This window comes from Colletotrichum gloeosporioides (genome assembly GCF_011800055.1).
Source record: "Colletotrichum gloeosporioides strain Lc1 chromosome Unknown consensus_108, whole genome shotgun sequence".
In the NCBI taxonomy this organism is placed as follows: Eukaryota; Fungi; Ascomycota; class Sordariomycetes; order Glomerellales; family Glomerellaceae; genus Colletotrichum; species Colletotrichum gloeosporioides.
In genome coordinates, this window is record NW_025544753.1 from 125,816 (window position 1) to 140,847 (window position 15,032).

General features: G+C 55.2%; 4 protein-coding genes across 4 annotated transcripts; 1 reads left to right on the plus strand and 3 right to left on the minus strand.

Annotated features, from left to right (window-relative positions):
• Positions 1–783: 783 nt before the first annotated feature.
• Positions 784–2,134, minus strand: GCG54_00011866 (Tumor suppressor candidate 3; the record flags this gene model as incomplete). The annotated part of the gene is made up of 5 exons (XM_045411756.1): positions 784–968; positions 1,021–1,376; positions 1,429–1,529; positions 1,594–1,973; positions 2,062–2,134. 5 exons carry the CDS (start codon positions 2,132–2,134, stop codon positions 784–786), a joined length of 1,095 nt encoding a protein of 364 aa, XP_045256939.1.
• Positions 2,135–2,753: 619 nt separating this feature from the next.
• GCG54_00011867 (rRNA methyltransferase 2) lies at positions 2,754–6,666 on the plus strand (the record flags this gene model as incomplete). The annotated part of the gene is made up of 10 exons (XM_045411757.1): positions 2,754–2,789; positions 2,859–3,143; positions 3,202–4,727; positions 5,307–5,526; positions 5,590–5,640; positions 5,705–5,731; positions 5,793–6,134; positions 6,190–6,318; positions 6,377–6,538; positions 6,589–6,666. The coding sequence occupies 10 exons, from the start codon at positions 2,754–2,756 to the stop codon at positions 6,664–6,666; spliced, it is 2,856 nt and encodes a 951-aa protein (XP_045256940.1).
• A 376-nt stretch (positions 6,667–7,042) lies between these two features.
• On the minus strand, positions 7,043–10,173 carry GCG54_00011868 (putative mitochondrial carrier; the record flags this gene model as incomplete). Its single annotated transcript, XM_045411758.1, has 9 exons — positions 7,043–7,120; positions 7,180–7,547; positions 7,631–7,785; positions 7,862–7,929; positions 8,949–9,150; positions 9,207–9,343; positions 9,399–9,674; positions 9,762–10,075; positions 10,119–10,173. The coding sequence occupies 9 exons, from the start codon at positions 10,171–10,173 to the stop codon at positions 7,043–7,045; spliced, it is 1,653 nt and encodes a 550-aa protein (XP_045256941.1).
• A 2,721-nt stretch (positions 10,174–12,894) lies between these two features.
• Positions 12,895–14,201, minus strand: GCG54_00011869 (Pre-mRNA-splicing factor srp1; the record flags this gene model as incomplete). Its single annotated transcript, XM_045411759.1, is given in 7 exon segments — positions 12,895–12,947; positions 13,011–13,084; positions 13,143–13,360; positions 13,412–13,511; positions 13,676–13,800; positions 13,832–14,099; positions 14,119–14,201. 7 exon segments carry the CDS (start codon positions 14,199–14,201, stop codon positions 12,895–12,897), a joined length of 921 nt encoding a protein of 306 aa, XP_045256942.1.
• Between the last annotated feature and the right edge of the window lie 831 nt (positions 14,202–15,032).

A 15,032-nucleotide genomic window follows, 5' to 3' on the forward strand; every position in this document is an offset into this window, starting at 1 on the left:
CGTGTCCAAGGTTCCTGTCCGAACTTCATTCGTAAACGCGGGGTTGGGTCCCGTCGCGGAGCAGCCTTCCGACCAGTGCGCATCCAGATTGCTTCCACATTGCGCTTAAGTACCCGATACCACCATGGCGCTTGGCGGCAATGGGACGATGGGTCGTGAGAGAAGCAAACTTGTCGATTTGCTTGTCTCCTGCCTGAATTGGCCTATGTTTCCGTCGCAGGAGAGTATCTGGAACTCATTTCCCATGGGGTCATGGAAAATGTAGTGGCCGGGTGAGAATGGCATTGACTACGACAGCGGCATTGCGGCGCGACGAAGCGGCACTACGATGGCAAAGACGCGAATGGCAATGCAGGCTGACCACGGCAACATGTCAGTCGATGATATCTCGAGTGGGCTTAGTATTTGTCCTCACAGCAAGACCATGGCAAGGTAGAATATCAAGGGTAGACTGCGTCGTATCATCATCCCAACCACAGCGCAGCAGAAATTTGGATCAGTCCCGAACACTCGACTTGAGCATGCCAAGTCTTCCGTCAATAATCACCCCAGGAGATCCTATCGTAGATTTCCGAAGTTCAACTTGTACATTGTCGTTGTAATGGTCATATCATCCTCTGTGACCACTTTCTATATCTTTATTTTACACTCCTGTCAACGAGGACATTGGGTCGTTTGGCTGCAGGAATACAGCGTGCCGAGCAACGATGTAGAAACGACCCGTTTTACGGCGGTGTTGCTTGGAGGTATACCTCCAATGCGTTCGGCTTACCAGGTGTCTCCTTACATGAAAGGAGGAAGAGAGAAGGGGTAGCCGCCGTTCTTGATGCGGAAGACGCTGAGGAGGAAGCTGTACATGAGGAACAAAACGCCGCCCCAAGCCAGCACAGCAACCTGCTGCGTCTTCGAGTCGCCAATACGAGGAACCTTGACGGTAAGAGAGATGGCACAGAAAGCCAAGACACCATCTAGTATCTGTCAGCTGCGATGCACATGTTTGGACACAGTTGCGAAGCTTACAAATGGCAGCCACGATCTGGGTCTCCAAGCCAAACTGGTTCTGGAAGCCACCGGCAAAGTAGCTGATACCGCCGCGGCCATCTCCGGCAACATAGGGAACCTTGCGAATGTGATTGAACATGTGTCCGCTGGTGAAGAGAAGGATGGCAATGAGGCTGACGGCGGCCCAGAGATTGCGGTTCTGGATGATGGGCAAAATGTAAGGCGAGGCAGTGACGACAACTGTGCCCAGACCAAGAATGATGGTGATGGAAGAAATCCAGCGCATCCAGTTGATAGGACGCTTGACCGGAGGGTGAGGCCGGTCAGCCAGGTGTCGCGAGAGCCATGCGTGGACTTGATCGGCAGACTGGGGTCTACGTTGTGTGTCAGTCTCTTTCTTCAGTGGCAACAATTATTCAAACCAACCCGCTGGTGAAATCGTATTGCAAAGGCTCCTGGGCAGGGACAGCGTGAGGACCGACGGTGGGCTGGAACAGGAGGAGGACGGGAGCGGTTTGGAGGCCGAGCTGGTTGTCGTGTTAGTCCATGTCTTGCCTCGGACAATGGGGCGGTGGTAAGGTGAGAACTTACCGACATGAAGACCTCACGACCGTCAGAGAAGTCCAGAGTGCCGAAAATCAAACGGGACTCGCCCTTCTTATCGCCCTTGGTCCAGGACTTGCCGAGAAGATCCCATTCCGGCTGGAACTCTCTGCAAAGCTGGCAGCCGAAGCGAGACTCGAGAGCCGTCAGGAGGACGGCAACGGTGTAGTCGCGGGGGGTGGCGGTCAAGGACTTGTAGCTGGTGTCGGCGAGCTTGATCGGGGAGGAGGAGAGGGCCTTGGTGTGAAATTCATTGAAGCGCTCCTCGGTGGTCTTCTTGGCAGCGAGAGAACCGGACGCCAGGAACGAGGTCGCGGCCAAGAGGGATTGGAGGAAGCGCATGGCGAGTTTCGTTGCGGGTCCAGAAGCTACTGTCGATTTCGTGAACGCTCGCGCGGGAAAGTTGTGCTTGTTTCGTGGCCAATTGGCCTAGGTGGTGCAGTTAAATCGGCGTACGTAACGAGTGGGTGCGCCGTGAGTATCGTTGAGATGCGGCAAGCTGATGCAGCTTGAACTGGACAGCTCTCATCAGTGTCGCCAGCCCACAGTAGTGTGGGTCTGCCTACCTTACACTTCCAACCTACCAGTGCTCTGCCGGGCAGGTACGGAGCACGCACTACACAGCAACCCCTGGACCTGGGACAACTGGGGCCTGCGGGGCTGGCGGTAAGACAACGACCGGGGAAAGTATTTGCCGCTCCGTCAAGAGTCTGGGCACCTTAACTAAGGTAAGGCAGATAACCTTACCTAAGACTTAGTGACGTCGAGGGTTTTCACTGTGTGCAGGCGCGACAAGCACGGACTCAGATCGACCAGGCTGGCTACTGGCACAGTGGGACAACCTGCTTAGAGTGGGGGCACCCGAAGAGGACGAAGCTAACCCTTTTCGGAATCATGTTTACCTCTTCAGCGTCCACATCGAAAGGCACCCCCCCGAACACACCGCAACATCATCGCCAATTTAACATCGACATCGCGAATCTCATCAGAAACAAGTGCGGGCACCCCTACTACTTCTGTACACTTCAAATATCAGCCCTGAGACACCAACGTCGAGGACTGATCGCGCACTATTCCTACTTCAGAGATTATACGGACCCCGACCAGGCGACGCGCTCACGCGCTGAAGCAAAAACAAGTCCTGCAAAATGCCGTGCAAGACGAGAAATATGGACTCAGAGGAGGTGAGCTACCTGCGACACGCGGCAAGCACACCCATTGGAAATTCACTCCATCCTAACCTTCGTTCGCAGAGGATGGCGGCCGCCCACGAGCTTGAGTTGAAGCACGAGAAACACATCCACCAGGCACAACTGATCGCCAAGGAGGAAGACGCGCGTAGACAAAGGGTTACAAAGCAGGTGCTTCTTGCAGAGAACTCGACATTACGCGAGCAGCTCGCCGAGAAAGACGCTCAGATCAACCAACTGACCGACAAATGCGACGAGACGCGCTCCGAGCTGGACTCCCTGAAGGCCGCTAGTCATGATCAACAGACCCAAATAAAGTCACAAACAAGAGAATTCGCCAATATCAAGGTTGGTCCCTGTCGCGAGCCCGCCCATCAGTAAGAATCGCCATAGCTGATGAAGACAGGCCGAACTTGAGTCACTCAACAGTTTGTCTCAAGAGTCAACCAAGGTTCTTTCCGAGAAGCTGGCTCTTTCTCGAGAGCTCAACGCTTTAAGGCCCGAATTGGAGCACTTGCGGTCACAAGTGGCTCACCAGCAAACAGCCATCGCGGAAAAGTTGGCGTTGGAACGGGAACTCAACATGGTTGAGGTGCAATTGGCCAACGAGAAACGCGTACGGGAACAACAAGCAGCCCAAGCGGAGGGCAACAAGACAACCGAGGACGAGCTGAGTCGCAAGCTAAAGGACACCGAGAAGAAGTTGGCCGTCGAGAAGCGAGAAAAGGAACAATTGCAAAAAGAACTCGATTCTGTCGCTGCCGCTGCGCAGATGGGCGAGGACAACAAGAAAGCAGACCAGGAGCTCAAGAAGAAGCTACAGGAGGCAGAGAAAACGCTTCTGACCGAAAGGCGTGAGAAGGAGAGGCTTCGTAAGGAGAACGAGGTGGCACTGTCGGAGGCTCAGGCACAGAACGAAATGCTGGAGCAGCGTCTTGACACCCTGAGATCAAAGCTACGGATTACTCAGGAGGAACTCAAGTCGATGCGATCCGAAGTCGTCCACACAAGTACCGTGCCTACGAAGAAGGCAGATACCGCCGCGCGGGTTGGCGGTGCCAAGGCGCAGAATGCTCGCAAGCGCCGAGTAGAAGAACTCAGCATAAGCGACATGAGCATTGGAACGCCAGAGGATGTCACACGAGGCAGGCGACAACTTAAGAAGAAGGAGCAAGCCCTGGTAGGCGAAAAATCGACATTCTCCATCACTCCTTTCTTGGCCAAAAGCAAGACTCTTACCGTTGAGGACGCGGTTGCCGAGGAGGAAGAAAACGAAGCCGATGTCAGTTACGTGCCTCTTGCACACCAGGCTCAACAGGCCGCTGCTGAGGCTGAGGCGGAGGCCCAGGCAAGTGCTGGAGAAGATGATGGGGCTGAGCCCGAAACTGCAGACTCGGCAGAAGCGGAGCCCGAAAAACCCGCCCTCGCTCCCAAAGAAACCAAGACTAAGACGAAAGCCAAAAGCAATGGAGAAACCAAGAAGGCGCGTGGCAGGCCCAAGAAGGCATTGGCTGAGTCATCCCCGAACATGCCTGTACAGGCCCCGTCCGCGAGCAATGACGTGGCCAAGTCAGGTTCTCTGCTTGACAAGGTTCTCGAGGAGCCCGAGGCCGGCGAACAGGAGAATGCAATTCCTCCCGCGAAGATCTCTGCAGCGGAGAAGAAAGCGTCGGTGACAAGTACGGGTGTGCGCGAACAAGAGGTCAAGAGAAAGAAGCGCAAGCTCGCCGGCGACTCAACCACTCTTTTCGACGACGATGGTGAGGTGGAGACTGCGAATGTCAAGCGACCTGGTGGTAAAGTTGCGCCAGGAGCCGGCAAGGCCCTAGGCAAGACGCACTTGTCCTTGGTGCGTAACGCGGGCGCATTTGGCAAGAGGACATTCTCTCCACTCAAGAAAGATAGGAGAGGTGTTGGTGCTAGTTTCCTGGCGTAAGACAAGGCCGGCGATGGATGTGTCTTAATCCGAGCATGCAGGAATCATCTGCGGGTTGCATGGGCGGCGTTCTGGGATGGGAACTGGCGTTAGTATTATTGGGCTTATTGGTAGGTATGGTATCCAGATCAAGTTGCATTTTCCTGAATGAAGAGGTCTTGAGGGCCGCAAATCTCGCTCAAAGTTTTCCGTCCGATATGAACCCTCTGGAGCCTACGTGTGGTTGTGTACTTGTTGAAACTGAGACGTCGTGACAATAATGTAAAGGTCACCTAGGCTGTTTGCTGCCCCTGTTTGGGTGCGACTGAAGCTTGGGCCAATCAGCATGTCGAGTCAATGGTGGATGCAGAAGCTTCACTTGAATAAACATGTTACACAACAACGCTGGGCTTTGGTTGGAGTAGCTCCTTATACTCGGCTTTTGACCCTTCAATCCAACCAAAGGCGGTACGTGACCCTTGACGTGCCTCTCTGAGCCATTCGCATGTAGAGTGGTACCGAGGACGGCCGTTTCCAAACAACCAGCACGCTCATGACGTCTGCCGCCTACGGCACACAATGACAACAATGTCCAGATCACCCGCCCGCGCTCTCATGAGAGTTTCCAGACGACAGTCTTTTCCCTTGCTTTCTACAGCTTGTGTGGAGTGCCGGAATACACTCAATGCTGGCGCCAGTCAGATGCGGGCATCTTCGTCCAACTCGAGATGGAAGATGAGGCAGGGCAAGGATATTTTCGCGCGCGAGGCCAAGGTCCAGGGCCTCAAAAGCAGAGCGGCGTTCAAGCTTCTAGAGGTTTGCACATTCCTGGATTTGTCTTTGTGAAGAGTTCCTCCGGTGAGCTGACGAGTTTGCCAGATGGATTCCAAGTACAGAATTTTCCGCAGGGGACAGACAGTGGTGGACCTGGTATGTTGCCCTTGCTCTCCTGCAAAGACCCTTTAAGACCACGTAAACTGACATTTTGACACAGGGATATGCTCCTGGGAGTTGGTCGCAGGTATGCACATATTTCATGAACTCGTGGGAGCATATGCAAAGATGTATTGCTGTGTATCTAGGTCGCCGCCGACCGCACGAAACCCCACGGACAGATTTTGGGAATCGACATCATCCCGGCCCAGCCACCAAAGGGCGTCTCGACGATCCAGGGTAACTTCCTCTCGCCTGACGTCCAGGAGATGGTGAAGGACTACCTCGTCCGGCACAAGAAAGGCCGTCCGGCCCGGCCACCAGCCTCGACGACCTCACCTGAGGGAGAGGAGAGCACAGGCACAGACGAGGCCGCCATTATCGAGGACCAGCCGAGCTATATTGACATGGAGAGGGCGGCTTCAGAGACGCCCGACAAGTCTGAGTTTGTTGCTGAGACAACGAAGCCAAAGGATGGTCGGTTGGTGGATGTGAGTAATCGTCAATCAGGACGAGACTTCTGCAAGAACTAACAGAGAGGTCTAGATTGTATTGAGTGACATGTCAGCACCTTGGGACCAGACCACCGGGTTTGGAGTGAACAGTCTTAGTAATCCCTATCATAGGATGATGAACACGAGCGGCATGGCCTTTCGGGATCACGCCGGTAGCATGGTTCGTGTTCGTCTGGGATCAGGCTTCACATTTCATGGGGGCTGACGAAGTATTGCAGGACCTTTGCATGGCCGCGCTCCAATTCGCCAACGATACGCTAAAGAACGGCGGCCACTTTGTTTGCAAATTCTATCAGGGCTCCGAGGACAAGGCGTTCGAGATGAAGTTGAAGACCCTTTTTGCGAAGGTGTTCCGCGAGAAGCCCGAGTCGTCTCGTAGCGTATGCTGGACGTGTCTACTGGGTTGTGCGACGAGGCTAATGCATGACAGGATTCGAAAGAAGCGTACTTTGTGGCTCTTAGGAGGAAAGGTGAAGTACAACTTCAGGGGGGCAATAATAGCTTGTGAAGGCGGAACGGTCGTTTCACACGTGCAGTAGGCAGGCACACACTTTTCACATCCATACACACACAATACACGCCAAATGAGATCACACCAGCAGAAGGGACTGTACGATATGAAGATGAAAAACCAGCCTCACGGCCGCCCAAGAGATGCCATTTGACGCCATGCGAAGTGTGTAGATCGTCAATTCTTTTTTGGATTCCTAACCACGCCAGTACCATGCAGAAAGTTCCCTGTGAAGCACGATGAGAGACCCTCATCGGCAGTCCATAGCCGTAATAGCGTGTCCACCAGTGCGACGAGAAATCGCACGACCAACCCCGCAAAGGAGCATGATGAAAGTGGTCCCGCCAGAGACCAATAGCACCACACAACCCGTTTAGACCTTGAAGCCGCGAGAGCGTCTGCGACCACGGGCACGCTCGAACTTGCGACCCTTGGACTCGACGTAGGGCTTCTGCAGAGGTTGTTAGCACTCACGTATTGTGGCAGGTGGGGAGGGGGTGGGATCCGGACCTTGTGCTTGTGGGGACCGAAGCCGAAGTGCTTGACGGCCTCGCGGGAGTTCTTGGGACCGCGGAGGAGCAGGGTGTTGCTTCCGGTGGGGGCGCGGAGGGCAAGCTGGTCGAGGGTGATGGCCTCACCGCCGGCGGCAGCAATGCGGGCACGGGCGGTGGAGGTGAAGCGGAGGGCCGCAATGGTGACCTTGGGGACGGTCAGGAGACGGTTGTCGTCGGTGACGGTGCCAACGATGACGACGGTCTTCTTCTCGTTGCCGTTCTTAATGTTGGCGGCAACGCGAGAGAGGGAGACGGGAGGGCGGTTGATGCGCGACATGAAGAGGCGGCGCAGGATAACCTTGTTGAAGTTGGACTCCGTGCGGCCTGCGAGATTGGGAAGAAACCAAGATCAGCAATTCATTTTGACATTGTTGGCGACGCTCGAGGCGGGGGGAAGAGGAACTCACGGGTCAGGAAGCGGTAGAGCTTCACCAAGAGCTTGAGGTAGACATTGTCGCTCTTGGGAGCCTTGCGGTGCGTGCTGCGCACGTGGTGGCGGTCGAGATCAATACCTATAAACGGGGTGAAGAGCCCATCGTCAGCCTTTTGGTTCAAGCATGCTCTGAATGAGGCGGGAAGTCCGTCATCCACAGTCCCGAATCCTCAAGTCCCAAAGACTCCTCATCCTCTGCTCGCACTCGGCGAGGGGACAGGCGGCCATTGGGGTGGGAAAACGGGCAGGAGAGGATTTTTCTTTTCCGCGCGCCTAGTTCGCAGAATAGCAACAGCAAAGATCCCAATGAAGGGTTTCGCGTGCACATTCCACTCGCATGTAAAGGCTTTGGAATGGGAATTCCTACGTACCCATCTTGTCGTTGGACTCCCGGAATTGGCGATCTGAGTCGATGGGTGGCCGTGGTTTGTCGTCGTCGTGTAGATGGGAAGACTGTGGAAATTTCGCACCTGGGCCAGACAGAAAGAGTGGCAGCAAATCTGTGGGCGCGAAAATTTGCCCTAATGCACCGTCAGGCCGTCAGGCATCGAGTTCGTCTCTCTCTCTTTTTTTTTACACTACCCTTCCCTCTCTCCCCCGTCGGCTTCAGTAGCAGTAGGGCCGTGCACCTCAAGTGCCCGCTTCAGTGGACCGTACACTGAGTGCCCTGCAGGAGCGACCGGGGCCTGGGCCCTGCAACGGTGGCTCCTGACCGGTAGACCTCGGTGTGTCGGTGTAGAGTTCGGTCAGGGCAGCCGCTCGTTAAAGCTCGTTAAATTGCCTATGCCTAGGCATCTGCTTGCCGCATTCTTTCACATGCCACAGCCCGAAGCCAGATGGAGGGGACATGTGTCTCATGAAAGAATCTCAATTCATGCCGGTGTATTTAGACGACCTGCGGTCTAGCTTGTGGTGCTTACTTGCCCTTCCATGACGGTAGCAGCCAAGAGGTCCAGCTCCCCGTGACGCGTGGAACAGTTACTGGACAACTCCCTGCCCGTCTTCTGAATACTCAAGCTAGTCTTCTTGTTGTTGTTGTAATACATTATAAAAACACTGATGGATGAAATGCTGGGTTGAATGAGGCAACCCGAGCGGCAGTCTCTCTGCCCCATCGTGACTACTACGCAAGCCACTGTCTAGTTGTAACCACCCCATGCTCAGTACTGAGGCTTTTTGTAGACGCCCGCCTGCATCTTGGGGCCGCGGGGTGTCGCTAAAGTGAAGATGTGGTGCATGGCATCACCTTTTCAGATGTCGGCCTCCGAATTGCCATCCGGCCTGAGTGACACCAAATAATCGCGAGAGAGCTCAAAGCTGAGCCAGCTGGATGCCATGCTTGGCGCAACCTTCAGGAGATTGGGCACGATTCCCTTGTAAAGGCCCTTGATGCCTTCTTGGGCGACGATGACCTTGATAGCGTCGAATATACCCTTGTACTGGTAGCCCATGCCCGTCATGGTGTTGATCTGGAATCTACGACGTAGAACGTCACTGTGATGAAGTCAGCACCGCGACCTATGCGTAACACTCCAGCGCGAATAACTTACAAGGGGTAAGTACACGTCTGAGCGACAGCTCCCGACACCGCTCCGGCGAGCAGTTTCCTGACGGCACTGGGATTCTTGTCGCCCTCAGGAGTCAGGTATTTGCGAACCCATTCGTAGACCATAAAATTGAGGCCAACCTGAAGAACTGTTAGCAATGAAGCCACTGAAACAGCCTCTCTCATGAATACGTACGTAGGGGGCGACACCGGCAACCGTCGGAATGATGCCACGGTAGAGCGCAGAAAAACCACCTTCCGTCTTGTACATCTTCCCCATGGTGGCCCACATGCCAGGAAGCTCCTTGGGTCGGTCACCCAGCTCGGCAAAGGAGGCAGATTGGATGGAGAGGCGGGTCCGCACAATATCGAGGGGGTAGGTGAAGAAAACAGAGGTAATTCCAGCAATGCCGCCGCAGGTCAGGCGGGCAAGGGGGGACAAGTCTGCACCAGGCTGCTTCTCAAAGAAATTCTGCTTGCGGTCAGTTGAAAGTCACATTTACATGCTCAAAGGATGTATGCGGTACGTATGTACAACCAACAATTTGGAAGAACTCACCCTCTTGTAAAAATTGTAACTGCCAAACTGGACAGCTGAGTACGGAACAATGCGGACGCAATTGGTTCCATTGCCTCGCATGAAGCCTCTCCAGCCTTCCTCCCGCCACATTTTGGCAAGGCCTTGACCAACAGACAACTTGTAGGCATCGCGCCCAACACTCTGAACTTGGAACAAGATTTTAAGACGTTCGAGGGGCGATACGACAGTCCGAGAAACGGCACCAGCGACACCTCCAGCACAGAAGGCAGCCACAACGGGTTGCGAAAACGTTTCGCGGACTCGGACCATGCCAGCAAGGGCAGCTGGTTCCGCTGCGGCAGGCACAGCGGTATTGCTTGGGGACTAATAGCATACTCGCGTCAGTTTCGATGGTTTCCACGCTCCCAGCCGACGGTATACAGAACGGCATGGTGTAGGGCAGAGAAGACTTACGGGCGACATAACTTCAGACTACCGGTGGTCAACAAGCAGTGCGGGTGTGCTTTTTTCTCTCTATTTGCATGCGCAAGACTGTTGGTTCAGAGCAACCACACTGCTGAACCTCTGAAGCCGCCTTTATGCTATGACGTTGCTTGCATTTAAAGCTCTTGGGGTTGTTCTTTCGAGAGTCGTATCAAGAAGCTCTGCGACTCTGGAGCAGTGGCTAAACACAGATGGAAAGATGCTTTCAAAGAATGACCCAAAAAAATGGAGAAGGGATAACGAGAAATTTAGAGAGAGCTCGACAACGGCAACGGAGGCATAGTAAATGGGGTATTTGGGATTGAGATTCTGGGTTCGACCATTTAAAGGCAGCTTCGTCGTCGGGGCGAGATGATGGAAGCGTGGGTGGTTTTCGAGGGTATCGCGGTTTTTTTTGGCCGAAGTTTGTCGTCGGGAAAGGCAATCTCCCATGTGCCGCGGCTATGGGCGTGGATGGGTCCGACAATGATGATGACGGAAAGGCACGGGTGACAGACGGGTCGGTCGGTGCACTGCTATCAATCGTCAACGAGTGCTCGAGGAATTGCAGGTTGAGTCGGGGTGACGAGGCGGATCGTAGAGCGAGGGGCGCGTGGTGGGAGTCGAATACGGGAAGGACAGGTCGAACCTTGCAGAGGTAAACGCTGAGGAAGAAGTCGGGCAGATGGCGGCGCAGTCGACAGGGCAGGGACGGCGACGAGATGGGAGACTGTCAGAGGTGCGCGAGATGCAACGGAGCGGTTGAGATGTCGTGATCTTCGCGCGTAGAGACCTTTGAGTGTTGCTACAGTGTTCAGTGAGGGGCGGCAAAAGTCCCGAGTCAAGTTCGCGAAAGGAAATGCGGACGCGGACGCAGAGACGCAGTAGGCGCGCAGATCAAGATCCGGGCCAGATCCAATTTCAGCTTCCAGCAGGTCCCGTCGCCAGTGTCATAGCCTGGCACCTGGCAGTTACCTACCTTAGGTGGTAGGGCGGGGGGCAGCGGGCATCTCAATGACAGTGAGGGGACACTGAGCTTCTAAGCTTTGGGAGGAGCCCCCCGTCGGAAGGTGTCCGTCCAGGTAAGTACCCTCCATACCTACCTACCTACCTACCTCCATACTTCGACCCCGGAGCTACCTACCTGCCACGACCTACCTACCTTAGGTAGGTAAGGTACCTACCTCAAGGTAGAGTAAGGTACCTGTCGAGGTCGGTTGCTGCTCAGAGGCGGCCCGGCAATGGACAGACAACCCGCCAAGCTGCCTGGGCAGGGGAAGTACCTGTGCACCCAGACATCTGTAGTGGAAAGCCATAGACGTTGCACCCCTAGAACCCAGTGTCCTTGGTTCGAAAATTGCCGCCCTTTGGTGTGGATTTGCTCGCACACGAGATCATTCCGGGTGCGGCCCAAGGTAGGTTGCGATATGTACTTCTGTTGCCAGTCGCCAGTGGAGTCACTGGAGTGGCCTCCGATACTCTCTCCACACAAATGATGACAACCTAAAGTACCTTAGCCGGGGAGGGGGAATGGGGCTCCTCACAGCCACGGATGCCCGCTGCAATTCGTAACAATTCAAAATCTCAAGTCATGCTCATGTGCCTCACGTGCCAAACTAGGTAAGAAAGAGATGCAGTGATTCCGGCAGATGACAGGAAAGGAGAAAGAAAGACTTGGGTCATGGGGCTTAACGGTCTGCCAGCCCCGACCAGGCGGAGGAGGCAATGGAGTTCCCAGATGGGCGTGTAAGGACTTGACGACTGCGATAGCCAACTGATGATACTGCCTAAGCCAGCCAGCCAGCCAGCACCGGTCTGCAGACGCCCACTAGACTAGGTAGTTGCACTCGGTTTGTGTCGCCGCATCATCTCTTCCAGTCCCGACAATGAGGTCCGGGCCTTCTCCCACCCAATGTCGGCTTCGTCCGGGTTACATCGGGGCCAACTTGCCGAAACCTCACCTCTCTCTTCTTTCCGAGCCTCCGGATCCTCCCTATCAACACTCCCAGCATCGACAAGCGCGCATGTATCTTCGCAACACTGACACCCCGCCTTGACTGCCGTCTTCCCCGCACCAAAATCTACACGTCCAAGACAGGATGGCTACCGGTCCAGCTTCGCCAAGCCCACGCGTGATCGGCATCCCTTGAAATGACCCCCGCGGGAGGTAGGTGTTTGCCCGGATGAAAACATCACCCAATGCCACAGCGGACCTTATTCACCCGAGGCCAAACCCATTGGTAGCATCTTCTCTTGAAGACCACGACAAACATCTCTCGAGCAGCGTCGCGGGACAAAGGCCCTCGACCTGATAATGTTCAACAGACATCTAAACCATACAATTCTGTAAAGACCTACATTCAATTTCTCTAAAACTACGAATTGGGAAATGCTATCAAATGGCCGCCGCCGCAACCTTCATCGTCTCAAGCTCGTCGCCGAGACGGAAGTTCCACCCATTATCACTCCGATATGACTAACAAAGTTTGAATGCTGCCTACGTCGGGCAGCTCAGCCCTCGCGTTCCGGGCCCGAAGCCGAATCGGTCGAATCGAGACTAAAAAGCTCCCAGATGGTGAGGACACTTTACAGATCCAGGTTCAACAGGTGAGGGGAGAACCGGGTAAGAAAATCAGAAACTTTTGGCACAGCCGCGCACAACCCGACAAAATTTTGCCAAGTATACTTATCACTCCGCAGCGACATCCAGGTCGTCGTGAGCAGGGGGAGGGCTGTCAATGGCTGTGGTGCGTTCTCGTCAGCTTGCGGAAACCTTGGCTGTCTCCTACGATTGAATACACGTACCCTTTCGGTCGTCGCCGTTGGTACCGTTCTCACGGTGGTCGCGCTCATCACGATCGTCCTTGGCATCCCGGTCACTAATACACAGCTGTCAACATCTCCATAGGGTGGGTCTGACATCCCGGGGGTACAAACCGGCGGTCAGGACTGCGAGAACGGTCACGAGTGTCGCGGCGTTCGCGGTCGTAGTCACGGTCGCGGTCACGACGGTCGTCCTTTCTGGGGGAGTAGTCGCGGGTGCTGCGGCGGGGAGAAGGAGAGCGGCCCCGGCGGGGAGAAGAGCGGCGGGGGGCACGCTCCCGGTCCCGGCCAGAGTCGAAGCGCCAGGAGGCGGAAGGAGGAGTGCGAGCCCACTGCGAACATGTCAGAATCGAACGGGTCAACCGGCTGTCGCGTCATCATACCTCGATCTTCAGGATGTCGTCGCGGCCGATGCGCTTGTTGTGCATCTCATGATAAGCATCGTCAGCGTCGCGACGGTCCTCATACTCGACGAAGGCAAATCTGAGCAAGATTTAGTACGCAGGCTTTCGGAGGACACCTGTTCAGAGGGGGGAATCAGTGACAACTTACAGTCTAGAAGAAGCCGAACGAGGAGCTGGGATGTCACAGCGGACTAGATGACCATAGCTACAGGGGAGCCAGAACGTCAGCATCTCCATACATACTCGGGATTTTTTTTTTTTTTTATAAAGTATTTGTTTTCTCGATTTTGATCCTTTTGTTCGTTCAACGAGACAAAGAGTCGGGCGCCGGGCGGGCTTGGCAGAGCCAGGCAGGTAGCCTCGTGAGTCTGTTCTCGCTGGGACGGAAGGCCGGCAGACCAGGGCGGCGCGGACAACAGGCGGCGGGTTGGTCGCGCGGGCCGAGGCGAGCGAACGAGGACTTGACGACGCATCGACGGGGACGGAGGGCGAGGGAGGCATATAGTATTGATATGCTGAGGCAGGAGCAGCGGAGGAGGACGGGAGGACGAGGAGACGAGGACGATGGGCGGGAGGGGCGAGGGAAGGAGATGAAGAATCGGAAATCTCGGAAGGCTCTCGCGTGCCGGGCAAAACAGGACGGACGGAGGCATCGACGTGGGAGTTTCTGAGTTCAGTTGACATACCGTTCGAATTCGTAGGCGAGGTCTCGGGCGCGCGTGCCGTGGCTGAAGCCAGTCACGTAGAGGGTGGTTCCACCGCGCGACATGATGAGCTGTGTTGACTGGTTACGTGGAGAGAGGAAATGACTTCAAAGGCTGGGAGAAGAGGAAGCGAGGCTCTCGAATGATGGGCAAGAGGGAGGAGAAACGACAATTGAGGGCTGATGGAGCAGCTCCTTTGACGAGATGGATGCGCGTTGGTGGTTTGTCGTGGAGTGGTGATGGTGATGATGAAGTGGTTAGAAGAGAAGGAGAAAAGACAAGACAGGCAAACTGGAATGGGTTGGTTCGGGATCGGCCTGGCGCAACAAAAAGATTTTGGTATGGCTCCCGGGGGGGGGGGGCCACTGGCACTGGAACGAGCTCGGGTTCCTCACGGTATTCGTACCTAGGTACCTTAGGTAGGTACCTTACCTCAGGTACGTGCCCGAGAAGGAGAGCCCCATACCTTAGGTAGCTTGTGACTGGCTGGCGGACGTCAGTGGACAGTCAAGACCGCGCTCGGAGCCGGGAAACAAAAGCTTACGTAACGACGGGGTCACGTACCTCACACTGTACCCAGGTATGGACTATAGACAGAGGGTCGCGTTTCAACGCCAACGGGCAGTTGCCGGTAGATTGGCAGCTAACGCAGGTCAGTGGCCGGGCTGTCTGTCCTGCCCTGTCCTGTCCTGCCCTGTCCTGTCCTGCCCTGCCCTGGGCTGCTCTCTCTCTCTCTGTGTCTCCCGTCACCCAAACCAAACGGAATGTCAGGAAGACCCCCCGGCCCGCTCGACCACGGGTGATGTCATTGGCAGCCAGCGCGCCAAATTTACTTTGGCACTTGCAGAAACAACTCCAAGGTCACCGTCTACACTCACCGAGCCCGCCCCGTCCGT